Source organism: Microtus ochrogaster, unplaced genomic scaffold (assembly GCF_000317375.1).
Source record: "Microtus ochrogaster isolate Prairie Vole_2 unplaced genomic scaffold, MicOch1.0 UNK66, whole genome shotgun sequence".
Classification (NCBI taxonomy): Eukaryota; Metazoa; Chordata; class Mammalia; order Rodentia; family Cricetidae; genus Microtus; species Microtus ochrogaster.
In genome coordinates, this window is record NW_004949164.1 from 2,071,241 (window position 1) to 2,095,985 (window position 24,745).

Below are 24,745 nucleotides of genomic sequence, written 5' to 3' on the forward strand. Positions count from 1 at the left end.
AAGACCCTTTTTTTAAAAAAATTAGGGAAAACAAAACAAAAAACCTAAAACAAAAACGACACCAAAGAAGAAACTCCAAAACACTTTGTTAGTCTGCACTGTTATATCTCTGCTTAGCCCCTATTTCACTTTGCCCATCTCGGTGAAAGGAGCTACCCGCTTGGTCAGGAGTGGCTAAAATGAAGCTATGTTTTAACTGTCATTGTATTTGGCAGTCTTACTGCAAAGAAAAGCAGGCAAATTTAAGAACTGGCACTTAAGCAAAAAAACCCAAAATCATGTTTCCGCCCGGTTTCGAACCGGGGACCTTTCGCGTGTTAGGCGAACGTGATAACCACTACACTACGGAAACGCCCTTAGTCAGTGCTGTGCTTTTCTGAATTAGTTAAAAATAGATCCTATTAGCGGGGCCGTGGTGGCGGACGTCTTTAATCTTCGCAATCGGAAGGCAGACGTAAACAGATCTCTGAGTGGAGACCGGCCTGGTCTACCTAGCAAGTTTCAGGATAACCGAGAATACACAGAGAAACCAAAAACCCCCAAAACAATCAAACAAACAAAAAATCCAAACAACCAACCAAGCAAAAAAGGATCCTACTGTCTTCATACCTTTGATTCTTAAATTCAATAGTGACAAAGCCCAAAGAAAGAAGTAGGGGCCTGGTACAGCTGTAATTGCTCTGCGAGCTCCAGGTAGAGAAATCTCAGATGAACTCCTGGGAAATTTTATTTAAAGGGATTTCCTTATGTTTTGTTTCCTCCTTTCTTGACTTGAGTGAGCCTCTCCTATCTTCCTATCCTTAGGCTAAAACGCCTCGCTGAATTTTCATCCTAACACTTTCACGAACTGCTCATTGAGACACTTTCTGGAAAACGACGCGAATGATCACGGTATTGTTTGCAGGAGAATGTTAGAGATAAGTGACTCGGGTGTGTCTGAGAAGCTTCAAGGCAGGACAGGAAAACTGTATTCAGTATAAACAGCTATCAGTGAACAAGTATCTGTGCTCTGATAATAAATGTATACGTGCAGCACCAGGGGCCACACATTTGTTCCTAGTGGTGAACAAACGCACAGTAGAGCAGGGCTAAACCTAACTATAATGACGGCAGACTGGGCAGAGCCTTTGCTGTCTGCACATCACACTGTAGTATGCAGGACACAAGAAGTGCTGAAAAGCAGAAACACACAAAGACCAAAAGATGAGAAGGTAAAGGCAGTAAAACAATCTGAAGCCCAGAGAATGTTAGCAAGGGGAAATCCCACTATGCCAAGTTGGTTTTGAACTCCCTAAGGTTTACATGGGTTGTTCTATGTACTCTGTTACTTTTCATGACTGCGTAGTATCTACCACCCTTTAGCTATTTACTACTCAGTGATGGCACTAAGGTTGAATCCAACTTTGGAAGATCAATATTAATGCTGCTGTTAATATTTTCCTACATGTGACACTGTATCTTTGGATATTGGACATGAAAATCATACCAAACTAGGAGAATATCTAGATAACTGGGTGTAATGAACTTCCTTTTTGAGACGGGGGATCATGTAGGCAAGGGTGGCCTCGAACTCTAGACCCTTCTATTTCATTGCTGGGATTACAGGTGGGCACCTGCACTGGGTGTGGCTACTCTAAACTTGATTGTAAAGTTTTAGGTTGCTTTCCTGAGTGATTGTGGTGGAGCTCCCACCAGCAGATAGGAGAGTCGTTATATCTGCTAGTCTGTTATTATTCACACATTTGAGTTTCTAACTCTAAAATTGTTCAAACATGTATGTATATATATATATGTATATATATATATTAATTTTTGCTATGTATGGGTATTTAAATTCTAAAAACTTTTTAGTTGAACGTGAATGCATGTCTGAGTGCAGTGCCCATGAGAGGCCAGAAGAGAGCACTAGACACTTGGGACCTGGAGTTATGGGTGTTTGTGAACCACCCAAAATGGGTGCTGGGAATCAAGCTGGGGTACTTGCAAGAGCAGCAAGCACTCATAGTCACTGAGCCATCCCTCAAGCCCGATATATATTTAAACTCTTTAGATAAGCATTAAAAAAATTTAAATCCACAAATGACTCTACTGTATAGTGCAAGAACCGTAATATATTTTTGGTTGTGAGCCTAGCCTTTAACGGCTGAGCCAGCTCTCCAGTCCAAGAATAATATATTTTTAAGCCCTCTTCTGTACATCATGATAGGGGGTAGAACAACATCAAATATTGTCCTTCTTTAGACGTCATTCCTGATCAGCTCTTAGTCCTGGCAAGCCTGGATTTCACTCAATACACAGAGGCCAGAGTCTCTCAGGCCTTTTTGCTCATGGGCACCAAATACCTGGGGGTTCAGAGGCAGAACCCTGAGATGAATGTACTAATGAGCTGAATGATACATTCATCATTCCCTGAGGAAGGCATGTTTGTGAACCTGGCAAGCTTCAGGAATTCCCCCACAAAAGCCGAATTTTCTGCATTAATGCTGTTAAGTTAGGGAGAACTGTGCCCCTTCTGTTCTGTGTGGGGTAGCTGACATAACCCTTTTTGTCTATTGTGCTGGGAGTCAAACACCCGGCCTTGTACATGGTAGACAAAGGCTCTACCATGAATTCTCTACCTCCCCCTCCACACATCTTGATTCTTTTCTCTGGAAACCAAAACAACAGAGGGGTATTTATTTTTGTGGCCCTCAATATTTTCTGAAGTATAGATTATGAACTCTACCTTATGATTTATTTAATCTCACTCTAGAAATCTTCACAGTCTTTTGACACAATCTTCCAAATACCCAGCCTGAGACTTGCTGTAGTGAGCTCTTTCCCCATCGCCTCCATGTTGGCCAGTGTCCTGCTGACATGGTGGGTTCTGTGCTTGTGGCTTGTGACAAGGACTGTGGGAGCCCGTAGAAGCGACTCCGTTCTGTCTTGACTTAGGGTGAGAGTTCAAGCTTGCTTTGCTCCTTCAAGGTCAAGCAGCAGGCCTAAGGTGAAGTTGCAACACGTCTTGCCTAGATAACAGGATGTTTGGCCTAAGGTGTTTGGCTACTATGGATGTTTTGCTCCTTAATGTTTTGAATTCTTGTTTTTTTTTTTTTTTTCCTTGTGTACCGATAAAAATGTCCTTTTGCCCTCCCATTTGGCTTGGGGCATAAAAGGGCGATGAAAAATAAACCCGAGGCTGCAGTATTCACGGTCAGTCTCCTGAATCTATCGTAGTCTATTTCTTCTGTGTCTGTTATTTCTACCTGTGATTTCTCAAACCAGGGATGATCAAGCCGGGAGGGACCGGTCCCCTGACGTTGTTGCCCGGATACGGGCTACGACAAGTACGTGGTTGGTACTGAGAACGACGACGCTTGAGCAGTTACAGCTCTTCTTTAAAAAACGCTTCGCTGCTAATGACGTTGTTGTGGAGTCCAGCTCCGCGCGTGCGCCCTGGCATCCTTCAAATTTAGTCGTCGGACTAAGCAGTCAGTGGGCTTGGATAGTGGCTAGTGGCTCATGAGCCCGTTTGCTGCCTTCCACCTCCACCTCATCATGACTCCACTTACTTTTCCTGCACACCGAATCTTTTATTACATTTCCTGTATTTTTTTTTTTATTTAAAAAATCCTAGGAGCTGGAGAGATGGCTCAGAGGTTAAGAGCATTGCCTGCTCTTCCAAAGGTCCTGAGTTTAATTCCCAGCAACCACATGGTGGTTCACAACCATCTGTAATGGGGTCTGGTGCCCTCTTCTGGCCTGCAGGCATACACACAGACAGAATATTATACATAAATAAATAAATAAATATTTTTAAAAAATCCTAGTCTTCATTTACTGCAGTGTCACACAATCAGAGATCACTTGCCTTTAACACTCAGTATAATATGTGGCACAATTTAGTGGCTAAATTGTATGAGTTATGAGGTTTTTCTTTTTTACTTTTTAACCATCACTACAAGGCTTTGCTTCCTTTAAACCTAACTCCAGATTTTATAGATAAAACATCATAACCGCTCAGATTAGATATTATAATCTAGTATGGTACAACAGATAAGTTTTTCTATTACTGACTGGGGTGGCAGAATATTTAAGGTGTTAGATTTAATAGCCAACAGATATGTCTGTTGGTTCGAGTCCCACTCCCAGCAGAATCTTACTGAACCTTTGAGCTCATCTTCCCTCCTGAAGGAAAGAGTTCTTTATGTAAAATTCCAGTTTTTGAGTGTTTTCTCTTACCTCCCAGACAAGCAGTATCAAGCAGGTATTTGAATAGAAGTCAAGGTACTTTTGGACCATAGCGATCGGGGATGGGCCCTCTAAATCTGGTTTTTAGCTAAAGAAACCTGGGTTGAGACAATTTACTCCAGGAGGAGCGGTTGAGGAAACCGTGTGGCGTGCTGAAGCAGCTGCATCAGGGATAAGCTTCTCAGTAATCCTGTAGGATTGAGGACAGAGATAGGAGACTCCCTCACCGAGCAGACAGCCAGATAAGTCTTCAAGGGAAGGGTCAGCCAGAACGTTTAGGAAAGCATCAATCCACATGAAGTTTTCAATTTACTTAATTAAGTAGGAGACAATCCAAACATCAAAGAGAATTCTAAAACAACAACAACCCCCCCCCCAAAAACCATGGGTGGTGGGCTGGGGGTGGGATCCTTGGGTTGGTTACCTTTTCAGAAGAGAAAGATGTTATTGGAGCATCGCGGGGTATAATGACACTGTCCTTGGGCCTGGTGGCTGGAGCAGCTGCTATTTGCCCAGTTATTCTCAGAATCTGTTGCTGTCACCTCTCATGACAGTGAGGATTCTTAATGTCCTGTTATCACCTTTGCCTGACAAGTTTAAGGAGAAACTGCTTAGTTGTTTCTGAAAGCCACACGCCAACCGTGAGCCAGTGTTTGCATTCCTTCACATCCTCCCCAACAGTTGCTAGTTTTAGCTATCGTAAATATTCAGGCATCTTAGGGGCTTTAATTTGTATCTCTCCAAAGATGTAAGCATCTTTTCTTGTTTTAGTTTTTGAGACAGGGCCTGGGCTGGCCTTGAACTCCAGATCCTCTTGCCTGGGCTCTTAAATGCTGCAAATACAGCTTGTAGCACCGTGCCCAGCACAGGTGGCATTCTTACTAATGAGCTTTGAGTTCTAGAAATATTCTCCATGTATCTCACTGATCAGACATGGTCTTCGCCAACTCCTCTTCTAACTGTAGAACATGCCTGCCTGTCTTTCATAGAGGGTTTGATTCATCATGTTTTCTAAGAGTCGTGTTAACCCGTGTCAGAAAGGGTTTTCTTATATTTTTAGCAAGAATGCAAAAACTTCTCTCAGCTAATAATTTCTTTCTTCTCCACACTGAGATTCAACAATTTATTATAAAATGAGGTTGTATCTCCTTGGGAAGCTGTCCCTCCCTCTCACCCGGGGAGCTCATCTTTATTTTATGTGTGTGGGTGAAACCACTTGTTCATACGCCCTGGTCCCTCTCCCTGGATGCCTTTCCTTATTTTTCAGACTGTTTTGGTAACTAGGAGACCTCAGCTCATAGATGAGTCAAGAAATGAAAATTATGCATGTCTCAGTTATCTGTAGTCTTTAAGTCAGGAGGGGCACATGTTTCAACACAGCCCTGCGTATACACACATCGGAAAAGGAAGCACAGGAAAACTGTGACCAGCTTCGTGTTCAGTCAGTCCGGCAATTTACAGGCAGTTTAGCCTGAAGAGAACTGACACGCAGAGTGGGAAGCGATGAAAGACTCACCATAAAATATCCAACATGCCTTGGGGCTGACCAGACTGGCTACATGCAGTGATGCTATGCACAAAGTACACTCGCCGTGGAATCTGTGGGTCAGCGGTTCTCTAACACGAGAAAGTCAGAGGCGCTCCACACTCCCGCGTTTCCCGTCCATCTCAACTGGGCATGGGTTAGACACAGTCCGGCCTTCGTGTAACTTCATTCTTTTAATCCTAGCACGGATTAAAACTCAAACTATGTGATATAAACTTCTGGAAGGAGTTTATGGTGCATATCTCAATTTAATTTAATCTGTGTTCTTTTTGGATTTCGCCTTGAGATCCTTTTCGAGCATCTTCTCCCTGTTCCACGTCTCAAGCCTCACGTCGAGGAAAACCTTAGAAGGCAGATTCACCTGTTCAGACACTGCCCCAAAACTGCACTTTTGGATCTTCCTATACCCTCTGACTCTTAATTTTGTCTAGGATCGTTTTCAAATATGAACAATTTCTCAGACCGCTTTCTAGCCTCAGTATCTGCCATTTTTCTCGCCTCTCCAGGAGGAGCTCAGGGACGGTAGAAGCTTAGCCACCGGTGGAGCCCAGCTCAGGGCTTGGCGGGATAAACGAATAAAATATTAATCAATTTTTAATTTTTCCCTCTGCTACTGTGATTTTTCAAAAATTAAGATATAATTCATGCGCACTAAAGCTCAACGTTTTAAAGTGGTCAATCCAGTGATTATTCATGTACTGAATCATTAACAGTCATTGCTATCTGACTTCAAATTTTTTATTTCTCCAGTCCCGGGCAACCGGTGATACGTCCTAATTCTAGCTTTGGTGGTCTGGACATTTAATTTCAATAACAACATGCAGTATGTGTCTTTTGTGTTGGTTTCTTTTTCTCCACACGGTGCTGGTAATGTTTCAGAAGTACAATCCTTTCTGTTTTTAGAAATATCATGTTGTTGGGTCGTGTAGGGCAAGACAAAATCTAGTGAGTGCCAGATCCGGGCTCTTCAAGAGTTAATCTGTTCCGGTTATGGATTTGAACAACCGAACAGGAATTTCTCGTTTGAGTTAAAGGAAAAAAAAAAAAAATTTAGGCCGAGCCAGCCAGGAGTCGAACCTAGAATCTTCTGATCCGTAGTCAGACGCGTTATCCATTGCGCCACTGGCCCGCCATGAGGGGGTAGTTCTCCACTATTTATTATTAGCTACTTCATTAAATTAAAGGCCGACCTAGTGTCAAGTCATGTAAACTCAACAAATGTTCGATTTGTGTAATTTACAACCCTTAAAATGTTTTACATTCATAAAGGAATTTCCTGCCTGTACGCCACTTACGTTATAAAAGTTTTGTCTTCTATTCTCGGCGCCTCTTGGTTTCCATTAATTTAAGCAGTTGGTTCCTCTGACATTAACCAACCTCTCACCTCCAGCCCGGTTGACTGAATTGAAAGAGGGATGAAACGAAACCCACTCTTTCCTCCCCTTCCTTCTCTCCTCCTCTTATTTTTAGATGTTTTGAAACAGTATCATTCTGGCCTCAAAATGGCAATTCTCCTGCCTCAGGCTCCTGGAGTTCTGGGATTGCCGGTATGCACCACAAAGTTAAATATCTTAAGTTTTACAATCTCAATTCAGTCAGAAATTTAGACGCTCAGAGTTCAATTGAAAATTAAAATGTGCCAGACGTGGGGATACAAAACTTTAAACCCCAGCATTTTGGTTTTTACCTGTGGAGTTATCTTAAAAATATAAAAGAAAGCTTGGCTGAATCTTATTTAAGTGTTGTTTGTTAATGTGAGTGAAAACACAACAGAGTTGGTCAAACCTTTTCTGATTGAGTTTGGGCCAGCCTGGATGCTGCACTGCAAGTATTGCTACTGGGTAGTTTTCAAGCATCTTTATTCTAATTTAAAAGTAACATGAAAGAGTTCTATATTTTAGAGTTTAACACTACCACGGAAATGCTTTAGAGGAAAAGCTATGGGTCTTCGAGAGAAAAGATATAGCAAAGCCCTTGTACGCTGTGAGCAGGATTTGAACCTGCGCGGGAATAACCCATTGGGTTTCGAGCCCAACGCCTTAACCACTCGGCCATCACAGCTAGCTATGCACAGAGCTGCTATTTTTCACATATGTCCTAAACAAAAAAAAAATCATATAAAAGGCATTTGCAAGGATTGAGCACTATAAAAAATCACATAAAAGGCATTTGCAAGGATTGAGCACTATAATTCTATCAATGTCACACACTCCCGTCTATTGGACAGTTTCCTTTCAGCAATACACAGAAGGCAGTCACTTGGTCAAAACCTAATCAGATCTCTCCCCCCAGCCTTTCTTAATTTGACTCTATCGTTACAGGCTTTTAGGCCCCAAATTACAGGTTTTAAAAGGATAGCAAGGGGAGGAGGTGGAAATCTTAAATAAATAAATAAATAAATAAATAAATAAATAACTAAATAAAGGATAGCAATATTGCAGCACACCAGAGTTTTTAACCTTCTTCTTCCCCACTCCAGTACTCACAGATAATCGATTTTTCTTCATAGTTCTGTTAGAGAATAAAGGCTGAGTTAGTTGTATATACACTAACAATCTTATTCAATCATCCTCTCTCCACACAGCTCGAGAGGCACTGCTCCCTAGGGAGGCAGTTTAGCAAAATCTATCCATATTCAAAATTCATGTGCCTTCTCAGATGGCATTTCTAAAAATGTTTGCCCACTCCAGGGGGTCTGCTGGGGTAGAGCTCATTCTCTTCTGTATTATCTGGAACTGCAAGATTGGAGGAATCATCAGCAATATGAGTCTTTAAAAATAATTATCTTGTTAATGTTAAATAATTCAGAATAATTTCAGCAGGTACTTTATGGCAACACACGCATAGTGAAGTCTTATGCATGTTAAAGAGCTGGCTGTGGTTAGACACCTGTAATTCTAGTTCTCGAGAGGAGGAGTGTTAGGGGAAATAAGGGACCCGAAAGAAGGCGGAGCCCAGGGATGATGCCCTGGCCCTTTGGAACGTGGAAGGCTAGCGGGCCGCAGCAGCGGAGCAGCTGGAGACTCATTTTGGATTCCCCATTCTTTGCTGTGATTACCTAGTACAGATTTTGCTTGATAATAAACACAAATAATCCTTTGACTCTTCTCATCAGTGGAGGCAGGAGAAGCATAAATTCTAGGCAATCCTCCACTACGTAGAAAATTCTGGACTATGAGACCCTGTTTCAAAGAAAGAAAACATATAAGAAAATGAGACTATAAGGTGTGTGTGTGTGTGTGTGTGTGTGTGTGTGTGTGTGCATATAAATCTTTACTGTAAAATCCATGTTGAGATCAAAGTGCATAAATGATTACCATGGAAGACATATTAGTGTTAGATTATTCATGTATTTTTACAAAATATTACGCCAAGAGCTGGGCATGGTGGCGCACACCTTCAATTCCAGTACTTGCGAGGCTGAGGCAAGTGAGTCTCTGAGTTTTAGGAAAGCCTAGTCTACACAGAGAGTTCCAGCACAGCCCAGGGTATGCAGAAAAACTCTGGGAAAAAAGAAAATCTCTACAAGAATGTATAATTAACAAATAACGGACCCTAGACGGTTTCTTCACTGGCTTTGAAGATTTTTTTTAGACTGAACCGACAGTTTCAGCTTCTGTTTCACCTACTTAACTGCTCAAAGTGTGACTTGGGGTGGGAATCTAAAGATTCATCTTCAGACAAAAGCATACGTAAGATTAAAATGGTAAAACTTGTGCTACATAAACCGACAACTTTCTACTTGAGGCCAGTCCCCCTTGAGCATTAGTTAGGACAGGCTGCATGCTATTGTTATTAAAGAGCCTCTCCTTTATTACTTTCTGAGATGTCACAAATTGGGAGGTTTGCATAGCTGCAGAGGGACCAGCCTTCTGCAGGCCAGAGAGACCAGGAGCGAGATGCAGAGTTGGCAAGAAAACATAGACTTCTTTTTCTGAGGGATAAAAGCTTCTCTCCTATTTTATTATTCTTTCTGTTGCCTGTTCTACTCTTATTTTTTCTGCCCTGTTCTTCTAATGTTTCCCTTCTTTCTTCTTCCTAATGCCTTCCTTCTTACTACTTCCTGATAGCATCCTTCTCCATCTTTCCTGGTGTTTTCCTTCTGCCTTCTTTATGTTTTCCCTTACAGCATCTATATCCCAGCAGAATCTTAAGCAATATAGAAATTACAATGTGGTCACATCCTATTTTCTAAGTGAATGGTTACAATGAATACAAGTCAAATTCAACATGTTTTCCATATCCCTACAAAATTAAACGATTTATATATTAGAGGTGAAAAATTATCTCCAAGAACCCACATACATATTTATCTTTTAGACTTCTTATAGGTCATGAACCTTTCAGTCCTAACTATTTACATAAACAGAGTCTTTATAATTGTTAGAAAAACAGGTGACTAGTTTCACTCTTCATAGTTCAGAGTTCTGTCCAACTATCTTAACTATCTTTGTTTTCTAGTTACATGAAGTCAATTGTTTAAAGCTTTGCTATGATGCTCAAGCCTGTGAATAGATTTCCCAGTATCAGGAAGAACTCGAGCTAATTCCTAGGACTCTTTTGTTTTTCTAATCGTTAATCTAAACCATAGTGGATATTTCTCCTCAAGAGAAACTCATAGGTCCTAGTGCATGACACTTCTTTGGTCCTATTTTCTATCCTCTGCAGCTCTTGCTTTACCCGGGGCAGTGGCAACACTTTAAACAGTACAGCTTAAAAGGAAATCATCTTTATAATAATCCACAGATAAAAATGCCCAGCAGAATGAGGTATTTCCATGAGGTAATCACATCACATTAAAGGCAGTGGGGATCCCCCCAACACCCATTCCCACTATGCCGGATATCAGTTAAAAATGGAGGTGGCAAACCTAAAGGCACAGGAGTAGCTAGAGACATTCTGGAGTCAAAGCCACCAGGGCCTTGCCTACCCGAGATTCACTCATCAGGGCCTTGCATTCTGGTGGGCCCCTCTCCTGAAGTCTATTGCCACCTGCTGTTCCTCTGACATGGCCACCGGCACATAGCAAAAGTATTTTATTAGAATTCTGGAGGCTAGTTCAGGATCAAAGAGCTGCCGGGGTTCGTTTCTGGTAAGACATGTCTCTCTGCCTTCTGTCTCTATTCTAGTGAGATCTTTGTGCATGTAGGGAGGGAGATCGCTCATGTCCTTTCCTCCGTCACACAAGGACACAGGCTGCACTGGATTACAGTCCCACGTTGTGACCTCATTTAACTCTAATTACCCTCTACAATTTCCATCTCTCAATGCTCTCACACTGGAGTGAGGAATCTCCAGAAGATGCAATTGGGCCGCGCCATTTCCATCTTGTCTTTGGTAGTCTAGTGACCACATTGGGTCTTCTCGCTCTGACTTCTACTCATCTCAGTGACTGCTGTGCTGCGCCAGGGAATCTTCATGCCGAGACTGGCAGAGAGGGTGCCGGGATTGAGACGCGGAGCCTTCTTTTCAGGTGGAAGAACAGCAACTTTTATTTGCCCTGAGCTAGAGCCTTTTATACCTTTAGGCAGATGGCCCGAGACCTGCTGAGCAGCCAGAGGTCAAAATTAGAGCATCCTGTACTGGGAACACCTCTGCGGAAAATCACCGGCCAGGAAAAACACAAACATCCTTGTCAATTACAGAGTACAAGGAAGTTCCGCTGTCCGTCAGGGGGAGCGAAGGCAGCCGGATCGCAACATGCTGAGTTCACTAGAGCTTTGTGCATGAATGTTTCTCACAACCATGGCGAAAGGCCCTCTGGTGAAGCGTGACACCATTTTCAAGGAAGGCCTGTATCCTATAAATCTCGTTTTAGCATTTGAATCTCTCCAGTCTGTAGGCATTTTGCTCTGCAGTGTATTAAAGAGGACCTGATATTTCAGTTCCATTTTGTTGGTTTGCTCTAACTGTGGCTCATGCGTTAATTAACCGGAATCACTTGGAGCCATCCCCATCCCCTTGACCTGTAGCCCTGGCTCAGGAATCTCAGCCTAAGAGTCAATGAGTTTGATCTGATACAATGTTTATAACCCTTCTCCCTTGATCCCACACCCTCAAAATTCCTTCTTCTTTAGGTTTGTCGGATTTCAATCAGTACACATGGAGAAATTTAACGTGGCATGGTGGCCTGTAATCGCAGTAGCCAGAAGGCTGAGGGCGGGAAGGAGGATTGGCACAAGTTCTAGACCAGCCTGGGCTGCAGTGTGGCGCTGTCCCCAGTGAATAAATGAATAAATGAATGATGACTAAAATGGCGTACTTCTTCTGGTTTGTGACACATCTTCTCAAAAGTCACACTTTGATTTTACCCCCAAGGGTCAGGGACACATCCTGAAGAGTATCAGGAGAGTCTCAGAGAACAGCTCCCCCAGACAGAACAGTGTCCTGTCTCTCTGCAAGAGACACTAACATTCTCAGGATGGGTAGAACAGCTACTCCCAGCTCTCACTGGAGTCAAAAGCTGGAACTAGAGAATCATTTCAGTAAACTTGGTTCAGGAAGGTCATAGTTCTCACCTTTCACCCTTACTTTATTACAGATAGAAAATTTCTAAATCTTACCAAAAATGTCAACCCAGGCCAGCATCCCTAATCTACTGAATTTCCCTGGTTTTTGTGTCCTTCCCATGCTTTGTAGGGGAGAAGAAATATCTTTACTCACTAACCACTGGGACCCAGGCCTGTAAAAGGGAGGATAAACAGACAAGAGAAGTATTATGATTAGTAGTATAAAAACAAGATTTAAAGCAGGTGGTCTTGGTGCACAATGTTAATCCTAGCACTTTGGAGGCAAAGGCAGAGGCAGACACATAGATCTCTGATTTTGAGGCCTGCCTGGTCTTCAGAGAGAGTTCCAGGGCAGTCAGGGCTATACAGAGAAACATTGTCTCAGAAACCAAACAAACAAACAAAACACCCCAAACAACAATGACAATAAACACTCCACCAAGATTTATACGGACTGGGTTAAGGGTGCATGTTTGTAATGCCAGCACTGAAGTAAGCAGGCAAATAAACAACATTTTAAGGACTGGCAGTCCCGAAGAAACAGGCAAATCTATCATGTTAGGCTTCATGAAGACAGGCTAATTATGAAGAATGACCATGAGAACTATGGATGGATAAAAATGCATGATCTACAGAAGACAAACTGGGGTAGGGTGGGCACTTATCAAGGTCTATACAGATTATTTTCTGTGTTTCTCATCCTTTGCTTTGGACAATCAAACAACAGAAACTTGACACTATCGTGATTTTATAAAGGCAGCCTAAGAAGACACCTGTTTCCCAGAGAGCAAAAATCATGCCTTTAGATATTTGTATTCTGTTGGAGATGGTGGCGTTATTTCAAGGTTTCGTTTGTTTCTCAGGATTTTCCAGAATACTGGCACAAGTGACTACGTCGAGTTGATTGCCTGCAAAGAAAATAACGCTTATAGTTGCCCACGGTGCTAATGGCCTCTGACCCTCTTCCTGGGCTCAGAGTGCTAACTTCAGATTCCCTAAGAATCGTTTTCTTTCTCCAAGAATGAGCATCCGGATGCGTTGAACATACGGAAGTAAGCTGTGTAGACAGAGTTTATAGACTGGAAATCCTTTTTTGCAGAATGTGTCCTTAGCTTTTCTCTCTCGCTCGAAGTTTGGGCAGAGTTTTATGTGCTATTTCTTATAATTTATAAATATAAAACAGAAAAAGAGAGAATCCTACCTCCTTAAAAATGATCATTTCTAAAACCTAGCATAGTAACTTTGTCTGTAATACATGGGTGTGGCCCTAGAAGCCCTGCAAGTGTGTTGTTTCCGTAGTGTAGTGGTTATCACGTTCGCCTCACACGCGAAAGGTCCCCGGTTCGAAACCGGGCGGAAACATTGTGATTTGCTTTTTGGAAGCAACTATTTGTTTGAAGAAAATAGATCCACCAAGGTGTCTCCGTGCTCAGTGCTTTCTGGCCCGCTACATCTGTGTGGAGGAGCAAGGCCAAAGGCCACACTTAGACATAAGAAGCAGAATCTACCTTTGGTTCTCTGGTTTTGCACCTCTCAGGGAGGAGCCCTGCAGGCCAAGCCTGCGAGTAATGATGGGGCGGGATACCAGGCTTTATTGTCTCATACTTCCAGCTCATAGCCCATCATTGGAGGAAGTCAGAACAGGAACTCAAGCAGGGCTGGAACACAGAGGCCATGGAGGGGAGCTGCTTACTGGTTTGCATCCCAAAGCTTGCTCTGCCAGGACCACCAGCCCAGGGACGGCCCCGCCCACCGTGGGCCGGGCCCTCCCCCATTGATCACTAATTGAGAAAATGCCTTACACCTGGATCTCATGGAGACATTTCCTAAACTGAGACCCCGTCTCTCTAATGACTCTAGCTTGGGGTCAACCACACAGTCCCAGCCAGTGCGCAAGCCTGTATCATCCTGACTCACGATATCCAGTTCGTGTGATGAACGCGAGTCGGATTCTAAGTGTCCTTGATTTTTGTCTGGAAACTGCAGAACAAAACCGCTCTGCTGGTTCATTTTATGTATCATCTTAACTAGGCTGTGGTGTTCAGATACTTAGTAAAAACTCATGCTAGGTGTTTCTGCTTGGTTGGGTTCTGGATGAGGCACATTTAAATTGGTGGCCATTTAGTAAAGAATATGTGTGTGGGTATTCCATAATCAACATCAGGGGTGAACGTCAGGAGTGGGGGTGGAGGGGTGGTTTCTGGGCAACTGTATTCTTCCAGCAATTTTCTTTGGACTGGAATGCAACCTTCAGTTGAGTCTATAGCCTGCCAGCATCCTTCGTCAGAATCTGCGTTTGCCAAATCTTGTTCAAAACGTTATTGAATGACAGTTTCGAAACTACGATGAGAAAGAAGGCCATGCACAGGGACCATTGGAAGAGGGTCTTGCTGTGTGGGAGACTGCGCTCAACTCTGCACATAGCACAGGGCAGTGGAATGTGGTGAGGAGCAGTGTGAGGGTAACGGGGCTACTGGATGGTGTGGGCTTAGTGGACAAACACAGTAAAGGCATTGCTCACTAAACTGACCTCTCATGCTTCTTGCTGGCGACAAACCAGGGAGAGGCAACATTCTGCAGAGGAGAGAGGAAGATAAGGAACTCTAGTAGCTACTGAGGCAAGTTTGACGGCACTGACACTCTCTCTCAATGGACTTACTTTGTAGACATCTTTCCTGGAGGTGGATTTTACAAGGAAGTGCACAAAGGGCCTAAAAAATGGTTCCGGAGTTTGATTGCAGTGTGGCTAAAGAATCTTTGCCAATCTCCACAACCATGTGAGCCAATTCCTTAAAACAAATGTCTTGCCGGAAGATGGTGGTGCACGCCTTTAATCCCAGCACTCGGGAGGCAGAGGCAGGCGGATCTCTGTGAGTTCGAGACCAGCCTGGTCTACAGAGCTAGTTCCAGGACAGGCTCCAAAGCCACAGAGAAACCCTGTCTCGAAAAACCAAAAACCAAACCAAAACAACAACAACAACAACAAAAAAACAAATGTCTTTCTGTGTATGCGCACTTCTCTGGAAAACTCTGACCGAATCACTGTTATTTTGAAGTATTCTGCTGCTTAAAAACACAGTGTGTAGCCACGTCAGCAGCACGCTGGCTTTCATTTGTGATAACCAGGTTTGTAATTCTGTCAACTCTGGGGACAGGCAAGAAGATCATCAGTGGCCACATAACAAGTTCAAGGCCAGTCTAGGGCACAGGAGACTTTGAAAACAAACTAAAACTTAAATCAGAACAAAGAAATTAAAAACTCAGAGCAAACAAAAATTCCCAAGTTCCCAACAACGAAAACCTCAAACTAAAACAAAAACCAAACAAAACCACAAAGTTTACAAGTTTCATTTGGAGAACTGGTGAGTAAATACGGTCTCTCCGGGTCTATAATTAATTCGACAAGAATACCTTTGTTCGTTGTGAATAGGCAACAATTGCAATTTCTATATTTACCCAAGTTTGGAGAATGAGTACCAGCTGACAATAAAGTAGCAGAACCTATCTGAAAAGTGCCGGTCGATGCCATCACCAAAGTCACCGTGGACCTAAGGCAAGTCTCGGGGTTGTGCCCTTTCCCAAGCTCCTCCTACAGAAGGCAGGCAATGGCAAAACAGACGCCTTTGTCGGTGGTGACCTGTGTGCCCTGGGTTGTTGGCTCTCTTGCATTGTTACAGACATGCTTTGTTTGGATAAAGAGTGGCGGGTGCCACCAGGCGTCTTCATGCGGTACTGCAGCTAGAGACCGATTTCCGCTCCCTGAGTGGCAGGTCCTGGGGACAGTGGCGGAGGTGCAGCGCCGGGCCTTCCCGAGACGGGCTGGGAAGCGCGCGACCCCTAGGCTCCAAGGCGCTAAAGTCTCAGAGGTTTTTCAGGTCAGAATTCGCAGTTTGAGAGATTTTGTTCCCTTTGGAGAAGCAGAGTTGTGTTTGCAGGCACTAACGTCGGCTGCTTGTTGTCTCTATTTGTCTTTTATTTTAAGTAACAACAATACAAAATTCTCATGCTTAAAAAAAAAAAATTTAAACAAAAATAGTATTCACGTCTCTTAAGTATACCTAAGAAAGAAGCTTGCTCAAGCGCCGGCCGGTTAGCTCAGTTGGTTAGAGCGTGGTGCTAATAACGCCAAGGTCGCGGGTTCGATCCCCGTACGGGCCAGTAGAGACCTTTTTAAATTTGCCGGCTAATTCAACCAAGTCGAGAGTCTCACCAAGTGAATCTAGTTTCTCCTTACTCAGAATATCTCACGTTTTTTCTTTTGGTGAGGCATTGAGATAGTAACTGCCTTAAGTCCCCAATCAAGGCTAGCATCAAAAACAAAAAGGTGTAGATGAAAAACAACACAACTGATTGCATTTATATTTCAAACAAGAAAGGTCTCATGTAATTTTCTAAGAATGAAGACGATAAGCTCGGTGTGGATGTTGGCGTAGGATGTTAGCTTAGCTTTGGGGAAGTTAAGTCAGGAGGACCAGGAACCAGAAAGAATTATGACACTAAGAAAGACTGAGTTTTTCTGTGGCATATAAAATGATAAAGACAACTCCAGATTCTTAAGGTTCTTAAAAACCTGAATGATCAGGCTATAAATTTTAGCATAACTATTTTCCTTGTTCTCAAAAGTAAAAATGAATCCTGTTCCAAACCAAATGACATGGCTTATTATTTTTCTGGTATTGGTAATCAGAGGCCGTCATTTGACTGAAAAGGTCGGCTGGCACTGGCTAAGATATTCCACCTGAATTTCTACAGCAGAATTTAGGTGTCACTCTACTGCAAGATAACAGCGTAGATAGCAGACCTTTCTCTCGCTTTTGTGTCATGAGACATTTACCCTTTAGGAGCTTCGCCACAGTCAAAAGATTTCAATTCAGGGATTCACTAAGGTGGAACATTTGAGTACAGAGTGTGACCATTTATAAATGTCACGAAGCACTTTCAACATATTTAGAGATGGTGACATTAGTATGACAAAACACAACAGTGAAGAAAGGCCCCGCTGGGATTCGAACCCAGGATCTCCTGTTTACTAGACAGGTGCTTTGACCGGCTAAGCCACAGGGCCCCCCTTGAGCACCTATACAATTATAGTCTATATATATTCATGGTTTGCATGAAACACCTATTTCCCGTATTTACTTGACCCTGCACCAAAGAAACCACACGCATGTCTCCATCTTTATACCAAGAGAATTTCCAGCATTGAAGAAATATTTTCGTAAATGTAAGGTTTAAAATTATTTTCAAATTTAAATGTTTGACAATTTTATTTCGTGGTGACTTGCGCCCTCTAGAGGGAATATTGGACGTTTTAACAGTTTCCTCATTTTCTTCTCTTCCCTAAAGTTGTTCTCCATTGGGCTTCAGTCCTTACTTTAATAGGTATTGGAGATAAAACAATGAACAAAACAGCATAAATTTATTTTACTATAAAAGCTGGCTTCAAACTCGGAGATCTGTCTGCCCGAGTACTAGGGTTAAAGCGTGGGCCGCTTTGACTGGCTCTCCTACTTTAATCTGGCAGAGAAAGCAGACCCAGATGAAGATTTTTGTAGGAAGTGCGGGCAGTGAGCTCCCACGTGCCCTTTCCTGAGATACCCCGCCCCCACCTTTCAAAGATACCCTGGCCTTCTCTCATGATGCTGGGAGCTCTCTCTGAGCATCTCCCGCCTCTTGTTTAGTTCTTTGCCCCACGAGGTTAAAGCAGACTAATTCCCTGTCCTCCAGGTTATAATAAACTAGATGGGGGACATGGAGAAATGAATAAAGAAGCGGGTGAAACGCGACAACCCCTTCCGAATGCTGTCAGAGTCTCTAACTTTGGACGCGGTGATGGGGCATCAGAGCAGACTAGAGACCTCCGCACTGCACCTTCCCCGTCCCTTTGATGCACGGGGAAAGGTGGTGGCGAATTTAGAGGAAGGCAGCTTAGCGTTAGAATGAGATTGATTTCCTTCCCTCCCTCCCCCACCCCTTTCCTCCCTTCCTCCTACCCTCCCTCTCTTCTCGTCTCTGTCAATTTGAGACAGGGTCTTTAGAAAGTCCAGGTTTGCCTGGAACTTTGAGCCCTGACTGGCTTCAAATTTGCAACAGCCATCCTATCTCCCAAGGGCTGGCATTATAAGCACTGGCCACACCTGATGCTCCCTGGAATGTTCTTTTGTGGAGAAGACTGAGGGCATCTGTATTCACAAGACCTGAGAGACAGGCGCCGCTGAGGAGTTTACAGTGCTGTGGATCTGCTTTCCTGCGGTTACCTCCCAACGCTTTCCTTTCAGACCGGCCCCATCCGCGTGTCCCTTCCCACAGTGGCCCAGACGGCAACCGTTTGTCCATACACCCTGCCACCCTGCCGTTCCCCTCCTCACATAAGCACTTTTTAATCTTTTTTCCCCCCTTCCTTTGAGACACGGTTTCTCTCCGTTAACAGGGCTGGCTCTCCAGGAATTTGAGTTGTAGACCAGGCTGACCTCGAATTTACAGAATCTGCCTGCCTCTGCTTCCCAGAGCTGGGATTAAGGGTGTACACACTACAGCCCTGAATATAGGTGGTTCTCCCTTTGCTGCCTGCCGCCACCCCGCTGAAGTTACTCTGTGAACACATAAATCATTTCTAAAGGCCAATGGCTTCATAAAATCCTCCTTGGGGCACTTACTTAACATCTGTCTCAGGAGTAAAGCTAAAGATTTTTCCACCGTTTCTCAGCTCCCTGTACTCGCCTATGTGGGTATTGTGATAACTAGAGGCAGAATGGCCAGTTTACTCAGTTCCCCCACCCCTTTTGAGAGAGAACACATTTTTATTTTTTTTTTAATTTAAAAAACCCAGAAGAAAAAGAAAATATTGATAAACACAGTGCAGTTGGTTGGTTCAGGACAGCGGTGGCTTTGAACACTGAGGTGATAGTTTACATTCGCACCAGGAGACTTTGCATTCCCCTTTACTGTCGACATCAGCTTTGGAACCTACAATGTTTAGAGTGGTATATAATGTTTATAGTAAAAAAAATAATGCATGGTGATAAATCTCTACAATAAAATCTTCCCATTGATATGTATTTAAAGGATTTTGGTTGTCTCTGTGTTTGGTCATCTCTTTAAATGCTCCTGGGTTGCACTTCTTTTTTGTAGTGCAGGGGACTGGACTCGGGGTCCCATGCATACAAGGCAAACACTCTAGCAGCTGAACCACACTCCCAGCCCTGTGGCTTGCATCTTGCACACGAACATCTCTTAGACTGTCTGTCCATGTTGCGAGGCTGACATATTCTCCACGATGACGCCCAGCGGGTGTGTTTCATACTCTAATCTAGCAGACTGTAGATCTCAGATCTGGTCATATTGGCTGCTGTCTGTTTTCTTAACATCAGGTCCTTGATCAAATTTACTCTTTTTTTTTTCTTCTCACAATTGAACCATTGAGGTTATTGTAACAGGGTAAAGATTTCCCCATCTTATCTGGGCTAAAGGTATCTTTGGTTGCTATCCCCAGCCCTGAGAAGTCCCACGGGAAAGCACTGTTCTAGAAACTCAGGGTCTTGCCGGGTGGTGGTGGTGCACATCTTTAATCCCAGCACTGAGGCAGGTAGATCTCTGTGAGTTCAAGGCCAGCCTGGTTTACAGGAGCTAGTTCCAGGACAGCTAGGGCTGTTACACAGAGAAACCCTGTCTTGAGAAAAAGAAAGTCTAGATTTTAATTTTTAGGGTGAGTCATCTAGATAAGTACCTTAGGTTCTTTTTTTATATCAAAGAGAAGGAAAACAACACCAGCTGGTTTTCTGTTGTCTTCAATACTAGGGAATGTAACAGTATTGATTCCGGCTAGGGAAATCTTTAGAATAGAAAATGGTAACATATCAACGGAACCCGCACAGGGGCAAGTGACATAAATAGTCACAGTCTGAGCCTCTGAAGCCTGTAAGATAACAGCACCCCTCTTCCCCAGCTGAGAATGCAATGTCAGATCCCTTGCGGAGGGTCAGCCACATCTTCTGTCCTATCCATCACCTTTCCAAAGCGGAGAAGCTAACCTGTTGCAGCCCCACAGAAGGGTGGCACATAGGTGACTGCCTTATGTCCTGATAAACTCAAAGATCAAAAAAGGCAGAGTCCTCTTTCCTCAAGCTCCTAAAGGTGCAGAATTTCCTTCCTTTGTTTCATGGGCTGCTGTGGGACCTCCTTTTCAGGCTTCTCTTACTGCAAGGGGCTGTGATTATTGAACACACCTGATATCCTGAATCCTTTCTCAGCAGGGACTCCAGGTCACACTAACTACTTGAGCTTTGTGGGCTCTGAGGTCAAGTTTACTGAACTGGGAATCTGCGTTATTTAAACACACTAATAACTAAGCTCTACTTTTTGAGCAGAGCACATGTAATTTTATGCTGATTGCTCATCTGGCTTTTTAAGCTGTTAATTGTGTCAGAATGAGGACTGTATCCTCCTCACTACCAGATAGACTCTGAGCAAGAATCCCTGAGTTTCTACTACTCTGAGCAGTAGGATTTGCACTATTGTGGGAATAAAAAAAAAAAAAAAACTGAACTAATCTAAATTTTATCATCCACTTCACATACATACATACATGCATACATACATACATACATACATACATACATACACACATGCACACCATGAACTTTTTTTGGAGGGGTCCATATCCATATAAAACCAGGTAGTTAGTGAGAAGAGCACACAAAAAGAAAGTAGGTGAGGATTGAACATGAATCCTTTGTTGTGTAGAACTTTAGGCTGAGCCCTCTCAGCCTCAGTACCTTAGTGCTTTCCCCCCTCCGTGGGACCCTAACAACTACACATGCACGTACGTTCTGAAACGTTGGGAACTTTCCATCATCTACCTGAGTCCTTGTGAATGTTCTCCAAATAGAGCTCAGTTATTAAATGGGGGCAAGATAACACTCACGTGTTGACTCAGTTCCTGGTGTTTTGACTCAGTCTCTGGGAAAAGGGCAAAGTGACCCTCAGATGTTTTCCCGTACCTCATCTGATCTAGCAACCACTTTCCAGCCAATTATTGGTAATAGCCCCGTTAAATAAGCCAATCATAATAGTTAAACAACAAACTCCCCACCCTATATAGGTTTAGGACACAGAGCTTTACCTAATGTACTAATTTGTGACTTAGGCTGCCCGCTTCTCTGTGCTCAGTAATGCAACAGATCACCTGTGGCTCTCCATCTCTCAGAATTCTGAGAGAAAAGTTTGTGCTAGCTAGCTCCTGCATAACTCTGAACTTTAAGTGCATCTCACACTGAAGATGGACCATAATTTCTTACACTTGTGAATATTGCTGCTAGGAAGCAGCTTTGATGTTTGAGCTAACAAAGCTTTATGATTTTCTTTTTGACTCTTGATAAAACAGTACCTCTATAATACTAGTTGCTATACACCTTATTCTGTTCTGCATTTTCTTCCGGGAGTATCTACCACCTGATATCCCGTACCTTCATTTCCCTAGCCGGAAGCAATTTCCACGAGGATATTTCCTAGGCTGTATTATCCAGAGGTATCCTCAAAAACGTACCGTTAACGCTGGGTCAAGAGTTTGCCAGAATGACATTTAGCAGACCATAATTATGTTCTGTAGTAGAGGATGAGTTAAGAATGCTATCCTTTATTGAAGGTTAATATTTAGGCAAGATTCTCAAAATCCAAACGGACTCAGAACATAAAAACGTTGACACTTAACTGTAATGGTAATTGGCCCCTAAACGACCCTGATAACTGTACTTTTTTTTTTTTTCGGTTTTTTCGAGACAGGGTTTCTCTGTGGCTTTGGAGCCTGTCCTGGATCTAGCTCTGTAGGCCAGGCTGGTCTCGAACTCAGAGATCCGCCTGCCTCTGCCTCCCAAGTGCTGGGATTAAAGGCGTGCGCCACCATCACCCGGCTGTACTTTTGTTTAGACAAAAATACCTCATTTATCTTAAAAATGAGTTTAGGTTTCCATGCAGCAGCTGCTTTTTAGACTATATGAGTGGCTCTGAAAAGAGCCTTTGGTGGGATTATCAAAATCTGCTCACTTGGCCTTGTGGCTGCTCTCGGTCTTCTTGGGCAGCAGCACCGCCTGGATGTTGGGCAGGACGCCGCCCTGCGCGATCGTCACGCGGCCCAGCAGCTTGTTGAGCTCCTCGTCGTTGCGGATGGCCAGCTGCAGGTGGCGCGGGATGATGCGCGTCTTCTTGTTGTCGCGGGCCGCGTTGCCCGCCAGCTCCAGGATCTCGGCCGTCAGGTACTCCAGCACGGCCGCCAGGTACACCGGGGCGCCGGCGCCCACCCGCTCCGAATAGTTACCCTTACGGAGGAGGCGGTGCACACGGCCCACCGGGAACTGCAGGCCAGCCCGGGAGGAGCGGGTCTTGGCCTTTGCGCGAGCCTTGCCACCTTGCTTTCCGCGTCCAGACATATCTGAAACTAACAAGCTGGAGGTTATGGCTCGGATTAGCCAACTCTCTTGGTTTTTATAGTCAAGCTACGGCGCGAAAAAGGAGACACATCATTGGTTAACATTCTGAGTTCATTTTAACCAATGGAAACGAGGTTTGGGAACTTTTGTATTCTGATTGGATCAAAATAGACCCAACCTTTTTCTCTGAGTGCCCACTAACAAGACACAGAACACTTCACTCTATTTGCATACGAAGCACTAGATAAGGCGTACACAAGGCATGTTTGTCTTGGTTTCCCGTTGGTGTTTTATCCCTGCGGTTTTCCATTATGCCTGATCCTGCAAAGTCAGCTCCCGCCCCGAAGAAGGGCTCCAAGAAGGCCGTGACCAAGGCCCAGAAGAAGGACGGCAAGAAGCGCAAGCGCAGCCGCAAGGAGAGCTACTCGGTGTACGTGTACAAGGTGCTGAAGCAGGTCCACCCCGACACCGGCATCTCCTCCAAGGCCATGGGCATCATGAACTCGTTCGTCAACGACATCTTCGAGCGCATCGCGGGCGAGGCGTAGCGCCTGGCGCATTACAACAAGCGCTCGACCATCACGTCCCGGGAGATCCAGACGGCCGTGCGCCTGCTGCTGCCCGGGGAGCTGGCCAAGCACGCCGTGTCCGAGGGCACCAAGGCCGTCACCAAGTACACCAGCGCCAAGTAAACTTTCCAAGTGACTATTAACACCACCAAAGGCTCTTTTCAGAGCCACTAAGTTGTCTGTATTAGAGCTGCCAACACGAATGAGTTCTAGGGCAAGGTTCCGGAACCCTTTACGCAGACCGCGATTCTGGTGCCAGGTGTAGTGAATATATACAAGGGTAACGCAAAGAACTGTGCCAGTGGCTCAACTTTGTCCTGAGAAGACACAGACTGCAGGTAAAAATGACGTGAACTTTGGACGTAAGGAAGTATTAATGAAGTTTAGGCTGCATTGTGTTCTGCTCTAATTTGTTAGTAGAGACTAGGGTTGAAAATGTAAAGTTCAGCTGGTGCAGAAAAACCTGGGCTTAATTCCCATCAGTATATAAACCTGGCCTGGTGTATGGTACACATTTATGTTGGTGTCTTAAGTGGAAGTAGGATTAGAATTTTAAGGTCATGTGATGTGTTAACAAGTTCTGGCCAGTTGGTCTACTTGAGGTCTCGTGTAAGGGAGGCTAGTTTCAAAAGGGTTTGGGGGCAGTGGTGGCGCAGGCCTTTAAAGCCAGCCTGGTATACCGAGTGAATTTCAGGACAGTCAGGGCTACACAGCGAATCCCTGTCCCAGAAAACAACCCAAACCGATTTCATTACGGAAACACGCATACATTTTTGCCACTCGCTTTTCTAAGCTTTGCGGGCACAGCTACTCAACACGCAGAATGAACTGCTTTCAGGTGGAAGTGTACTTAGGAGGTGAGCAGGGTCAGACTGGTTATGTTTTCTAGTCATTCAAGTCTACTAGAGATTTGCCTGTTAGGCTAATACTTTTTAAATATATCAAATGATTTTTAACATTTATTGAGTACTTAACATGTCAGACACCCATCTATATATACATGCTTATAGTGTATGAACCCGTTTAATCTTTACACAGATCTGTGAGGTAGATTTTTAATAGGTATCTTTCATAAATCAAAAGCAGTCTAGAAGGATAGAAAGGAAATGGTTTACAACCAAAAGAGCAAGGGCAGAGGCAATTGGAGAAGGGATCTATCCCACAAGTAAAGGGTACTGGTATAATGTGAGTTTTTTGGCGTATCCCAACCAGTATAAAGTTCTCTGATCTGCCCCCTTCACTTTTAACGATAGCAAAGTCTTTCTGACCCCTTAGGCAGATCTCAAGTAGCTGATGGGACAAAACACCAGCACAGTATAGCTGCCTGTTTCAGGTTCATGGAAAAGAATGAGAAACACTTTTAGGTTTCTCCAATAAGTATTCTACTTACTTTTCCACTATTAATATTTCCACTATTCCACTATACAGGGTTTTGTTTTGTCAAAAAAAAAAAAAAAAAAAAAAAAA

At 43.8% G+C, this 24,745-nt stretch overlaps 1 protein-coding gene, 6 non-coding genes and 1 pseudogene across 7 annotated transcripts; 3 read left to right on the forward strand and 5 right to left on the reverse strand.

Annotated features, from left to right (window-relative positions):
• Window positions 1-279: 279 nt before the first annotated feature.
• On the reverse strand, window positions 280-352 carry Trnav-aac. The gene has a single exon. It is a non-coding gene; the product is annotated as a tRNA-Val (tRNA).
• Window positions 353-6,832: 6,480 nt separating this feature from the next.
• Window positions 6,833-6,905, reverse strand: Trnar-acg. Its single transcript has one exon. It is a non-coding gene; the product is annotated as a tRNA-Arg (tRNA).
• Window positions 6,906-7,755: 850 nt separating this feature from the next.
• On the reverse strand, window positions 7,756-7,837 carry Trnas-cga. Its single transcript has one exon. It is a non-coding gene; the product is annotated as a tRNA-Ser (tRNA).
• A 5,737-nt stretch (window positions 7,838-13,574) lies between these two features.
• Window positions 13,575-13,647, forward strand: Trnav-cac. The gene has a single exon. It is a non-coding gene; the product is annotated as a tRNA-Val (tRNA).
• A 2,722-nt stretch (window positions 13,648-16,369) lies between these two features.
• Window positions 16,370-16,443, forward strand: Trnai-aau. Its single transcript has one exon. It is a non-coding gene; the product is annotated as a tRNA-Ile (tRNA).
• Window positions 16,444-17,276: 833 nt separating this feature from the next.
• On the reverse strand, window positions 17,277-17,350 carry Trnat-agu. The gene has a single exon. It is a non-coding gene; the product is annotated as a tRNA-Thr (tRNA).
• A 4,972-nt stretch (window positions 17,351-22,322) lies between these two features.
• LOC101985788 (histone H2A type 1-H-like) lies at window positions 22,323-22,709 on the reverse strand. Its single transcript, XM_005369928.2, has one exon. It carries the CDS (start codon window positions 22,707-22,709, stop codon window positions 22,323-22,325), a length of 387 nt encoding a protein of 128 aa, XP_005369985.1.
• A 311-nt stretch (window positions 22,710-23,020) lies between these two features.
• Window positions 23,021-23,409, forward strand: LOC101985506 (annotated as a pseudogene).
• Window positions 23,410-24,745: the final 1,336 nt, after the last annotated feature.

Coding starts and splice junctions, on each gene's coding strand:
- LOC101985788 (XM_005369928.2), bottom strand. CDS start 22,709: ATGTCTGGACGCGGAAAGCAAGGTGGCAAGGCTCGCGCAAAGGCCAAG.